This window comes from Pantherophis guttatus, chromosome 1 (assembly GCF_059756535.1).
Source record: "Pantherophis guttatus breed Tessera chromosome 1, ASM5975653v1, whole genome shotgun sequence".
NCBI lineage: Eukaryota > Metazoa > Chordata > Lepidosauria > Squamata > Colubridae > Pantherophis > Pantherophis guttatus.
The window spans coordinates 101,833,710-101,846,763 of NC_142063.1; the positions used below are offsets into that span (position 1 = coordinate 101,833,710).

At 40.6% G+C, this 13,054-nt stretch overlaps 1 protein-coding gene and 1 long non-coding RNA gene across 4 annotated transcripts in view; one reads left to right on the top strand and one right to left on the bottom strand.

The window, feature by feature from the left end:
* ABCC8 (ATP binding cassette subfamily C member 8) overlaps nucleotides 1-11,463 on the bottom strand; it is a 65,124-nt gene extending 53,661 nt beyond the window's left edge. For 2 of the 3 annotated variants that reach the window (XM_087879624.1, XM_060687715.2), the window contains exons 1-5: nucleotides 10,877-11,463; nucleotides 8,357-8,498; nucleotides 6,091-6,212; nucleotides 3,159-3,325; nucleotides 92-334 (exon numbers count right to left, since the gene is read on the bottom strand). In XM_087879624.1, the coding sequence (XP_087735750.1) occupies nucleotides 92-334; nucleotides 3,159-3,325; nucleotides 6,091-6,212; nucleotides 8,357-8,498; nucleotides 10,877-11,024 (822 nt within the window). In that variant the 5' untranslated portion in view covers nucleotides 11,025-11,463. Of the gene's footprint in view, nucleotides 1-91; nucleotides 335-3,158; nucleotides 3,326-6,090; nucleotides 6,213-8,356; nucleotides 8,499-10,876 lie in introns of those variants that run through there. The other variant, XM_087879631.1, reaches the window with a different exon arrangement.
* Nucleotides 3,625-6,240, top strand: LOC148116501 (uncharacterized). Its single transcript, XR_015730121.1, has 2 exons — nucleotides 3,625-4,096; nucleotides 4,667-6,240. It is a non-coding gene; the product is annotated as an uncharacterized LOC148116501 (long non-coding RNA).
* Nucleotides 11,464-13,054: the final 1,591 nt, after the last annotated feature.

Consider the following 13,054-nt stretch of genomic DNA (forward strand, 5'->3'; position numbering starts at 1 on the left):
CATTCACAGGTGTATAAAATGGCTTGTCTGTTTTAAAAAGACAGGACCCTCTCTTTATACTATATGAAATCTGTTTGTTTTATAGTCATACCTTTTGCACTTGAAAAGCCTCATTAAGGCGCATGTAATTGGTCAGAGCTCTCATTGCAATAGGCAGTTTGCCTATAGCTTTCAAATCTATGGGTTTCTTATGGGCAGTTTTAATAAAGGTATTCATCCACCAATATGTTCCTTTGGAGAGGAGGTTCACAAAAGGTTGCAGGAATCTGACTCCAAGATCCTGAAGATCCTCAGGAGGTTTTACTTCTTTGGTTTTTTTGAAGAAAATATATCTCTAAATTTCATAAAGTCAAAAAGAATCAGCAAATTAATGCGAAGGCAGATAAAATTACCATTATTCTGTAATTAGTCCCCTACTAATTGGTCGGATACTAATGTAATTAGTCCCCTACTAATGGTTGGATTCCAAAAGATCTCCTGTATGGAGAATTAGTGCAGGGAAAACGCCTCAGAGGGAGACCACAGCTGCGATATAAGGATATCTGCAAGGGGGACCTAAAGGCCCTGGGAATGGACATGAACAACTGGGAAACCTTGACCTCCGATTGTTCAGGTTGGAGGCTAAAGACGCAGCATGGCCTTCTCCAATTCGAAGAGACACTTGTTCGGCAGGCTGAGGCAAAGAGGCAGTCCTGGAACCAGCGCAATCTGGGGGCTGGGCAGGGGACAGAATGTTTCTGCCCTCAGTGTGGAAGGGATTGCCACTCTTGAATTGGCCTTTTTAGTCACACTAGATGCTGTTTTAGGACCTCTTTCCAGAGCACGATACCATAGTCTCTTGAGACTGAAGGATGCCAATGATGAGTCCCCTACTCAAGATGACCAAATAATCAAGAATTTTAGAGTTTACATTTCTCAAGAGGTTCTTTATTTTCCAGTATTTGAGTGGAAAAGTTATTCAATCAGCAAAATGCATATTCTCTAAAACCAAAGTGAAATAACATGATTTTTTTTAAAAAAATGCTTTGGCTAAACTACTTTTACAATGTAAAATATTTTTCAAAAACATAATAACTAGAATTAATTTACAATAGTTTCATGGCTTAGAAAACAGTAAATATTTATCTGATTAGTGCTATGACCTAGCAGTCAAAAGTTAAGTTCAATTTGGACAAATAAGCAACTTATTTATTTATTTATTTATTTATTTATTTATTTAATTTATATGCCGCCCCTCTCCGAAGACCCAGGGCAGCTCACAATACACTCAAAAAATCACTATAAAAACACTTAGAAATTAAAAACATTAAAGACATTAAAACCCATTCACACCATTCATGGCCAGATCTCATCAGATCGCAAAGCGAGATCAACGGCCCCAGGCCTGCCGGAAAAGCCAGGTCTTCACCACTTTTCGGAAGGCCAATAGGGTGGTGATGGTCCGGACCTCAGGAGGTAACTGGTTCCAGAGAGCTGGGACAGCCACAGAGAAGGTCCTCCCCTGCAGGCCCGCCAGCAGGCATTGTTTAGCTGACGGGACCCGGAGGAGACCAACTCTGTGGGATCTTACCGGTCGCTGGGAGCTATGCGGTAGAAGGCAGTCTCGAAGATAGGCAGTCTCTTTAGATTCCAATAATTCCAGAGTATTGAATTATAATTTCTATCATAGTACGATTATTGATGAATGAGTGCCAACAGACTTAAACTTAACCCAGACAAGACCGAATGGCTCTGGGTATTGCCCCCTAAAGACTATGTCGATTGTCCATCCTTGGTTCTGGGGGGAGAGAAAGTGCCCTCCTCAGAACGGGCTCGCAATTTGGGTGTCCTTCTAGACTCACAGCTGAGATTGGAACAACATCTGACAGCTGTAGCTAGGGGGACCTTTGCACAGGTTCGTCTGGTGCACCAATTGCAACCCTACTTGGATCAGGAGGCTCTCCTCACAGTCACTCATGCCCTTGTCACCTCACAGTTGGATTATTGCAACGCGCTCTACATGGGGCTACCCTTGAAAAGTGTTCAGAGACTACAGTTGGTCCAGAATGCAGCCGTGCGAGTTATAATGGGTGCACCTAGGTACACCCACATTATACCAATTCTCCGCGAGCTGCACTATCATCTCCGGGCGTAATTCAAGGTGTTGGTTATTACCTTTAAAGCCCTACATGGCTCAGGGCCAGGCTATCTTCGAGACCGCCTTCTACCACATAGCTCCCAGCAACCGGTAAGATCCCACAGAGTTGGTCTCCTCTGGGTCCCGTCAGCTAAACAATGTCAGCTGGTGGGCCCGCGGGGGAGGGCCTTCTTTGTGGCTGCCCCGGCTCTCTGGAACCAATTACCTCCTGAAGTCTGGACTGCCCCCACCCTATTGGCCTTCCGCAGAGCGCTGAAGAATTGGCTCTTTCGGCAGGCCTGGGGCCGTTGATCTCGTTATAGTGATCTTGCGAGACCCGGCCACAAATTGGAGTGTATGTGTTTTAACATTTTAATGTTTTAATGTCTTCTTTTAACTTTTGTATAGAATATTGTTGCATTGTTTTATTCTCTGTTGTAAGCCGCCCAGAGTCCCTTGGGAGTGGGGCGGCATAGAAATGCGACAAAATAAATAAATTAATTAATACCTGGAAGAAGAGAGAAATTTAAACATTTTGCCTCCTATTTTGAATAAATAATATGAAGTATAAATAAATTGATTTAAGGCTACACTTACATAGACAACTTGATAACTTGCCAGCCCAAAACATATTTTCTTCAGAAGGCATAAAAAAGATACAATTTAAATATAACTAGTTGGATATTACATTACATTCTATCTTTCCACTTAAGAAAATAGATATATGAAAATCTCAAGAAAGTATTCATAGAGCTTTTGAATTATGAAATTGTTCTGGAAGTAACTGATGGTAAACAGCATTAATTCTCGCTAATATGAATCATTTATCTAATCTGATTCCAGATGTATTTTTGATGAATGAGTGCCAAGCTGTTTGGCACCATTTTATGGAACAAACTAATTCTATAAATCTTGCTTCACAACGATTTCAGCTGGCTAAAGTTCTGGCCAGCAGAAGACCAAAGTAGAAATAACCTAGCTCTTTAGTTTTCTCTCCTGTTCTTCTTCCCTGAATTATCATGCACATACAATTAATTCTTACCCTCATTCGGATTACATTAATTTCTACGATTAGCAGCATTCCATAAAGTACAACCAAGAGTGCTGTGAGGCAGAATCGAAGCTGGCGTGGTCCAATATTATTATCACAAAACTTAACAAACTTGATAGTTTTGGTTATAAAAGCCAAAGTCCAATAGAATAGCAAGGCTGTTGAAAATAAAAAAAATGGTAATTGAGATGCTGATAAGACAAATTACTGAAGACAAACACAATTATATCATTCTTAAAGGATCTACACTCTGAAGATTGATATAAATATAAATAAATTAGATTACAATGGTTACTAGAAAACCTGCATTGTTAACCAATGTAACTAACCCTACCCCTTTCCCACTTCTTCCAACAGATTTTGGTGGCATCTATGTTCAAAACTGGTGGAGGCTTCACAGATCACCAGTGGGCTCTGTCAGTAGCTGTAGCTCTAGTTCCCTTGGCTGGAGTCACAATGGCATTGTTGTGGCCCGCCAGCAGCCAGCAGAGCTGGCAGCAGATTTGAACAGTGAGGAGGTTGGGGAAAAACATGGGCCAGTCCTGGAGTCTGGGAAGGCTCAGACGAGGGCTCTGAGTCAGAGGCAGAGAGGGGGCCAAGGCCATCTGGTAGTTATTTGCTGCCTCCAGAGTCTGACATCAGCGAGGCAGAAGAACAGCAGGAGCCTGTTCCCAGTGTGCGCATGTGCAGAGCTGCCAGAAGACAAGAACAATTAAGAAAACAGGGTCGACTTGGAAGTAAGGCTTGGAGATGATTGGCCCCTCCCATAAGACATATAAGAGGAGTGAACGGGTCGTGAGCTTTTGCAGGAAGCAATTAGTTCATCTGGTCGGTTCAAGCTTTGGAAAGTTCTGTTTGACTCTGTGCTAAGTTTGGCCTTGCCCTGCATTTGGCAATTAGTTCTCTGGCAGCATTCCAAGGGAGATAAGGTGGGTGTTTATAAACATTCCCCTGAAAGACTGATTGTGAAGCCTTTCAGACTGTGAATGAAAATAATTCACAGCCGTATGAATAAAAGAGGTTTGCCGGGACTAAGATTGTGCCTAGGCTAAGGAAGCCTAGGTCAGAACAGGCATCTGATTTCCTTCACAGCATCTTTGTTGTGCTTGCATGGATATCCTTGAGATCTCTTCCCAGTCTCCAATATACCATAGAGCAGCTGGCAAAGCATATGGTAATTATCCATTCTGATTATGTGTCCCACCCACCACTTCTGAACTTTCATCATCAGGGAATCAGTGCTGTTGGACTTTACATGATTCAAGACCTTCATGTTGGAGACATGATCTTGCCAATGAGTATGAATGTGATATTTCTTCAGTTTTTGTTGTTGGTTATGTGAGTTCAGGACTCACATCCATATAGGACAGAATGGATAACCACAGTTTTATAGACTTTCAGCTTTGTGAAAATATGGACATTGTGTTGGTTGTGTCTAGTACACAGGTGCCTAATAGCCTAGTTGTTCTTGTGATTCTGAAGTCAATTTTTTTGCACAGGGGCAGCCCCATTCAATTGGCAGAAGAGTCCTTAATCCGATGGCACGAACAAGAGAGGCTGGTGACCTTTCCTGCTGCATCAAGATCAAGATGTCCAAGTGCCTTCTTGTGCTCTTAGTGTTCCACAACACATGCTTGTCTCCTCAATCTACCAGGTCAGACTACGCACACTGGGATAGACGAATCGAAATTGGCTACTCTTCCCTGGTTTGGCCCATCTGCTGAGATGATTTACTGGGGTGTTAAACTACTTATTGATACAGGTGAGAGCTGAGAGCCAAGTGGAGACCAAGGGTGAAGGAACAATCCTAAAAAGGCACAGCTGGGTGTGCATAAATGAAGAGAAGCTCAACTCTAGCAAATACATTAATGGATCATCCTGTTCTGAGGACCTTATAACTTCAACTCTAGAAGAGATTACATTTCCCTAGATAGAACTGATGTGTAATCTGGATTTTTTTTTCTGCACTCACAGCTCTCCTCAAAGTGTGGACAGCTGGTAGTGTCAGGGTTCCAAGTAATAACCCCAAAGAAAGAAGACTCCGAGGCTTGAGTTTCCTCAAAGTTCCTTTTTATTGAAGATGTCATAATGGCACATCTGGGAAAACCCAAATATGAAAGTTTCCAGGTTTTCCCCACCCAAGAGAAAGTTCAAGTCCCTGTCCAGCACCCACATGTCCATCACATGGTCCAATCATCTACTATTCAAACTGGAGACACCTCCCTGTCATCTGACTCCAGGTGCCAGGTCAATGCTTCTTTGAAGGGAACGTTATTTTGACTACATATCACCCATACTCTATGCAATCCCCCCCTTCCATTTTCCCACAGAAGAATATGTGGCAGGCCTGAAGGCCCAAATGTAAAAGATGGCTTCCAGGTCTGACAGATAGTTGTAGCCAGAAAAGCCTTTGTACAGATTCATCTGCTGTGCCACTTGTGTCCTTTTCTGGAGTGAGAGGCATTATTCATAGTCAATCACACCTTAGTTAGAGTACTTCATTGCATTCAATATAGACGTGGTAACTTAAGATTGTTTGCTCTTTAATTGTTATGTCCTTCCCATGGCCTTGCTACTTTTTTTTTCATTTTAATTTATTATATTGTAGATGTTAATCTTTGTAAGTTACTTAATGAATGGTTCATGTTTTAAATCATAACTATACTACAAGAAAAGTATGGGAAATATTAGACATGATAGGAAATGCTATTTTGGATAAGTAGACTCTTACTTTCAATTAAACCTGTGAGACAAGAACATTGTTCAGAAAACTAGGAAACTTCTAAATTCTTGCAATATGGCAATATGTATTTTTGTCTATAATACAGGCAATTCCATAAGGACATATGAAGATCAAAGTCTTATCTAATCAAGTATTATGTTCCCAAGCTTGCCACCCACTTTCCTTATGGCTGATACATACCTATCAATAATTTTGGAAAATTGGATGTTTCAATGTTGTGGTAATAAACAATGGATGTGATGGCTGCCAAAAATGCCATCCCTGGTGGCATATATAAGTGCAAATTACCAGATTTTAAAACCCTAAGTAAAGTGAAACATGTATTATTAAGTAGATTCATTCTTTCAAAGAGAAACATTAATAAGCATACATAAAATAATTCATGTACCTCCAACTCTCTCCAGATGGAACATTTTCATATGCACACATAAGGAAGCATATCAGAGTTATAGTATCTAAGAAATTATTATATAGCCCCATTTTTTCCCTTCATTATTCAGAGTAAGGTTGCAGAAAAAAGGGAAACAGTTCTGAGGTATATTAAATACATACAGCAATTGAGAGCATCTGGGTGACCTCATGTGGGTTCAGAAGATAAACAGAGTTAGCTAGTTAATAAGTCAGTACTGATGATGTTACCTAGTTAGAGTAATGAAACATCTCGAATAAAACAAGCAAGCTCAGAGAACACCAAGGATCCCTTATCCAGTTAGTACTTGAATGGAAAACTGCCAAGGAACAGCAACATTTCAAAACTGTGGATGAATGCACTAAGTATTTCCAAACTGCTACCAAGAAAATTGCATGGCCATGGGGATTAATTCATCAAAAATTAAGCTCACTTCAAAGAAGGCTATTTTAAAAAAGAAGGGACGGGGTGGTGGTAAAAAAATTTAGTCCAGAGATCGTAAGTTGCTCATTAATGTCTTGTTTGTGAACTTCAGATCTCTCACTGACTAGGGTCCAAATGTAGTTCTTTTGTTATATTTCTGAATTTGAGGGAACCTTGATGCTCTCTGAGCTTGGCTGCTTTCTTGCAGACATTTCATTACCCAAAACTAGGTAACATTATCAGTGCTAGGCAGATCTCTGAGTTTTGGAAACAAAATAAGCTTAAGAAATTCAGTGCACTTTCTAACTTTTGAAATCCATTCCAGATTGGCCATTGGCCTTACCCTCTTTTTGAATGTGATCTTCCCACAAACTGTACAAATAAATCCTCAGCTTCTAAAGTCAAATAGACTGTTACTAAGAGAAAATGCTTGGTCTTTCAAAGTTGATAGATATTTGAACTATATAAAAAAATCATAGTCCTCCTTTCCACATTTCACTCCTGAGATGTATGTACATACTACTATTCCTAAGAAATATTAAATGCAATAAGGATTTGAAATTACTGTAGCTCTTTGCTTCAGTCTTAACTGAACTTTCGTTCTGTGAAAAGAATGGAGTTAATATTTATGTAATGAGTCTTTTTGCCTTTTTTCGGCAGCTTTTGTTTTCCCAAACTGCTCTTAGATATTGGGGGAAATTAGGCAACAAGTAGTTCAGATTTAACTTAGGAAGATTTTCTTCCTAAATTTTTCTGCTGTTTTCAACAATCTTCCCATTGGCTTATGCACCTCCCATCTTTAAAACAATAGTTAAAAAGAAACTGTTATATTCAGTTTTAGTGAAGAATTACAAAAAGATAATGTATAATTTAGAAAATCAATAAAAAGCAGTTTGTGCAAACCAGACAAACTGCTTAGATAACCCTTCAGCATGCTGTGATATATGGTGTAAAAATACTACCAATGGAAGAAATCATTAGTAAAAATACATCTCCCTGCCCCCAATGTGGATGGGAGGATTCTTTAGGAGACTAGCTAGTGAATAATAATAAGAGGAGAGCCATGTTAATCTATGACAGCCCAAAATCAGCAAGAGTCTGGTAGCACCTTTGCAAATTAACACATTTTATTAAATAAAATAAGATAAGTGTTCCATATTCCCAGAATATCAAGTGTATGAAAAAAGTTGGTAACCTTTGCCTTTCTAGCAGTGTGGTCTTGTCATATATTTTAAAGTGAACAGCACTGTAGGTTGAAGTTACTTATTAGGAAAAAAAAGCCTTGTTATCACACCACCTTTTAAATAGTTTTTGATTCAGATTTATACATGTTGAGAAAAGTGCATTTTTCCCTCTCTATTTGGATATTATGAACTTTTATAGGTATGGAAATCACAAACTATAGAAAACATATTCACAAAAAGTGACAAACAAGATAAAATCATCTGGCTAACTAAAAACAATTGTGCATGTATATACAACATCAGTTATTATTTTTTTTTTTGAAATACATGTCACAAGCTAATCACAATGAAATTAAGATTCAATTCCTAACAAACAAAATAGTCCAACAAGTTATATTAGAATAAAAGTATACCTATTATGTATTCTTACCCATCTGACACGATCCCTTCAGCTATTTCACAGACCAGCACAAACAAAAGGATAAAAGTCAGAATCCACCGTAAATTATGGCCAGGAAAATGAAGCCAAGTGCTATGATGGATATGAACTTTGGAACTTTGACTTCCCCATCCTAATATTTAAAAAAACAAAAACAAATGATCACCATTATCTTAACATTTTTGTGCAAACGATAGATCTAGTTTCCTGTCTTGACTATCCTAAACTGGAAAATAAATATATTAATCTTTTCTGGGTTTTTTTAGAAAATAAATTAAAAGAGGTTTTAAAAAACACAGAAGTCAGAAATACTTGATTAGAGACCAGTTTTGGCACTGATACTGCACTGATACTTTTTTTTGTAGAAACCCCCCTCCCCATAAAGCAACTTTTAATTGCTTTGTAATTCATCCAGAAAACTCTTCTTGGGCAGATTAAAATAATAAATAAATATACATCATGATTATGAAGAACACTCTTTCCAAACAAAAAAACCCTATTATTTGGAGATGCTATAAGCCAGTGGTGTCAAACTCACGGCATCATGTTGTTGCTATGTGACGTATCGTGACTTCCCCCCACTTGCTAAACCAGGAATGGGCGTGGTCAGTGTGTGATGCATCCGGCCCAGGGGCTGCAAGTTCGACACCCCTGCTATAAATGATCAGTGAACCACAAAGGGGGAAAATGCAACATCAAAGAAAGTTAGCATTTGGTGCGCTCCTTATGATTCACATAAAAAGTCTGAAAAATACATCTTGTCAAAATAATTTGTCAGTGATTATGGATTCATTAGCTTAGGAATCTAATTCAAAGTATTTTATTAAATGTTCTAACACTTCAAAGGCTTCCCCGGATTATTTTGTTACATACTTGCAGCAGAAATGATTATTGTACTAACTGCGAAAATGTTTAATTTTATTGTATTTATTAAACAAATTTATATAGCTGCCCATCTACCAAAAGGAACACTGGATACTTGTACAAATAGTTTAAAACTAAGAAATGCTAAGGAAAATCCCTGTCTTCAGATAGAAAACTCTTTTTTACTAATTAAAACTGTACAGTCCATACAGTCCTTCCCCAACAACTCCCTCCCTCTCTCTCTCTCTCTCTCTCTCACTTTCTCTCTCTCTCTCTCTCTCTCACACACACACACACACACACACACACACACACACACACATATACACACACACGAGTTGGAAAAAGTGGGAAAATATAAGAGAGCAAGAAGAAAAAATTATCACCTGGAAGATCCTATCATCTCTCACATATTGAGGAATATATTCTCATGTATTCATTACAGTGAGTTTATTTTCTGTTATATTCCTCTACTTATATGTTTTGGATTCTCTCCTTTAAAAGTCACCATAACCTTGTGCTCGATTTCATTTCACACCACGGGTCATTCCATTCCATTTATGATAGGTGACAATACTTTCCGTATTTGCAAAGAACAACATTTGATTCCATTGAACCTATTGGAGACCCAGGGAAAGACTGGATAGAACCCACATCCTATTCAAGCCATCCGTTGCTCGGGGAAGAGGAGAAAAGTAAAAGAAGAAAGCAGGTCTATGGAGATTCTCAGTAATCCACAGGTCATAGTTGTCTCAAAAGTAGCTTTTTTTTTCTTTCTCAAAAGGCAACTGGGCTGTTCTTCATGGAGAAAAAAAACAAAACGTTTGGATGAGAAACAAAAGATTTTGTTCTTCTTCCTCCAGGAAAAACAGTCCAGATGCCTTTTGAGAAAGAGGGAAAAAAACCCCTCCTTTTGAGACAACTATGACCTGGATTACTGACTCCACTGACCTGCTTTCTTCTTTCGCTTTATTCATCTACCCCAAGCAATTCTCCTTTGGCAGCTGATGACGTGGATAGGATGTGGGCTCCATCCAGTCTTTTGCTGGGTCTCCAATAGGTTCAGTGGAATCAAATGTTGTTCTTTGCAAATACTGCAAGCATCGTTTATTTATTTATTTGTTTATTTGTTTGTTTATTTATTTATTTATTTGTCAACCATGTATAAAATAAGAGATATAAGTATCTGTTATCTTATACATTAAGTATATATAAATATATATAAGTTATATAAGTACATCGTCCGCGTATCATTAAAAAAAAAACAGCCCAAGTTTTTTTTTTTTGGAGGGGAAACCCCCACCCCCCCCAACTTCTGAGGCAAGAAAGCAGGTCAGCTTCGTTCAGCCCACGGGAGTTCGCTTATTTCAATTCGCCCGTTCCTTGGAGCTCTGCGAATAAGCAGCCGGTCCTCCTGCTTCCTGCGCCCCCGCTGGAGATGGGCGACGTCAAGGAAGGTGACCCAGAAGCGCAGCCCAGCAAGGTGGACGGTCCGCGGGACAAGCAAGAGGACCGGGAATCTGCTGCTGGGAATTGGGGGATGTGGGCGCTGCAAACGGCGGGAAGGACAGGCACTAAGAAAGCAATTGCACCCAGACACACCCACACACCCCCTTCCCTCCCTCCTCCTCCCAGAGCTGCACTCACCTATGAAGAGAATGGGGAACGTGATGAAAAGCAGGAAAACGTGGGGCACCACGTTCAGGGCGTCCACGAAACAACCGTTGTTGAGCACCCCGTCGGTCACCTTGTAGGCAGTCGAGTTTTGCTCGCTGCCACAGAAAGCCAACGGCATGATGGAAGAGGAGGCGGCGGCGAGGGGTGGGTGGGAAGGGAATGGAGACGAGGCCGGACCTGACAGGCACAAAGTGCGGCTGAAAACCTCTTGGCTTTCCTGCCTTGGCGGAGCTCTTCTCCCGCCTTTACTTGAGGGACGCGGCGGCCAGCCCGGCCCATTCGCGCGTGGAGAAAGCCATGGGAAGGCGGCCGGATGGCGCTTCCTCGGGAGAACGCGCCCGCCTGCGCGCGCGCGTTCTGGCTAGCTTGCTTTTACGAGGACGCGCGCCGGACCTGCCTTTCGGAGGCCGGCAGGTGAAGTGCAGAAAAGAGAGATGCGCTGACCGGAGGCGCTAAGGCTCCAGATGGGCAAAAGCGGCGCGCGCGCCTGCGCTTTCCCCCCTCCCCCAAAACAATGGACCGGGCGCTTTCGCCTCGCCGCAGCTCCGGGAGCAGCTGAGGGAAAGAGGAGGCGCAGCCCGGTACTTAAAGGAGCCGCTTCCTCACGTCGGCCGGCCGGCCTCCCCTCCTTCTCTTAGGGTCAAGCGCCCGTGCATGGGAAAGCCCTCGCGTCCTGTGTTTGTAAATAGTTTCAGTGCAGACGGGCGTTAGAATTTGACCCTTTGGAAACCTCGGCTGCCTGGGGAAAAACATCGCGCTTTGCAGAGAGGAAAAAACAGCGTGTATAGTAAAATAGGAATGGAAGCGCAAAGTGTAGTTAGGCGTCAATTGTTATTATTTCGGCGGAATTTGGCCAGATGTCAGTGAAGCCCAGCTACGCCCACCCACCGGCTCACTCTCTCACATGCACCTTCAACGCCTCAGCTGAGGCGCTACGATTGGCAGAACAATGAAACTCCACTGCCATCGTATTTATTACTTAGTCGTTTTCTTGAGATCGTTTTCTTGAGAAAGAGGGTAGTGATATTCCAAAGGCATGTGATCTTACACAGTAAAAGTGTGTACTCTGTGTACTTTTATCCAAAACAATAGCTGCCCTTTTTTAAAAAAAGAGAGTTTTCAGAATGAAGTCTCATAATTAGGGCTAAATCAGATTGAATGTCGTTTGAAGAAAGTTTATTTTCCAAGCTTTTAAGAAAATATAGCTGATTTTAATGCCAGAAATAATCTGATTTCAGATTTAAGCAACTCATGAATATTAAATGTGAAATGCTCTCTTTTGGAATATTTAATTGATTATTTAGAAGGCCAATGGAGCAGAATGAATAAAATTCTGTGTTAGAGTAGGTTCTAGTCCATCTTCAGTCATGGAAGCTCATTGGGCTACTTTGGGTCAGTCATTTTCACTCAGCCCAACTTATACAGGGGTTGTTGTGGGGAAAAATAGGAGGGAATATTTGGTACTGTATGTCATCTTGAGCACCTGAGTGAAAGGCAAGATATTAAACAAAGTTATGGTTAAAAGTTTATAGAGGTTCTAGATTCACACTAAATTACTACACCTGAATATTCTAATAATATAGACAGTGCTTATATAGAGCACATACAGGCTATATGTGCATGGTACAGTCTTTCAAAAACTGAAGTTACATAATTTTCCTTTCTCAAAATTTCATATTTTTGAATTTTTTTTGTTTTGCAAATGATTTTTTCCCCTTAACAACTGAAGAGATATCATTGATGATGTGTGGCTAATGCTGAAAACTCAGAAGCCATTGAAGCATGGATAAGATCCTCAGTGGTTATGGCAGCTCTTCAGTGTTCCTGGTGTCCTAAAACTAGCAGCGCTTAACTTGACAGCTGACACTGCATATTCCTATCTCTGTTATCAGTTGTCATCAAATGTTTCCCTGCATACCTGAAGTCTTGTTCCTTTAGTTCAGTGTTTCTCATCTTCAACAACTGTAAGATGTATGGACTTTTTCCAGAATTCCACAGAATACTGCATGCTCTTTGGAGAATTCTGGGGTTCAATGTCCACACATCTTAAAGTTTCTGAGGTTGAGAAACACTATTTCAGTTACCAGGTATATGAGGATACTGAGATTGCAAAGGCTTTATGACTTTCTTAGCCTTTTAAGTGCCCCC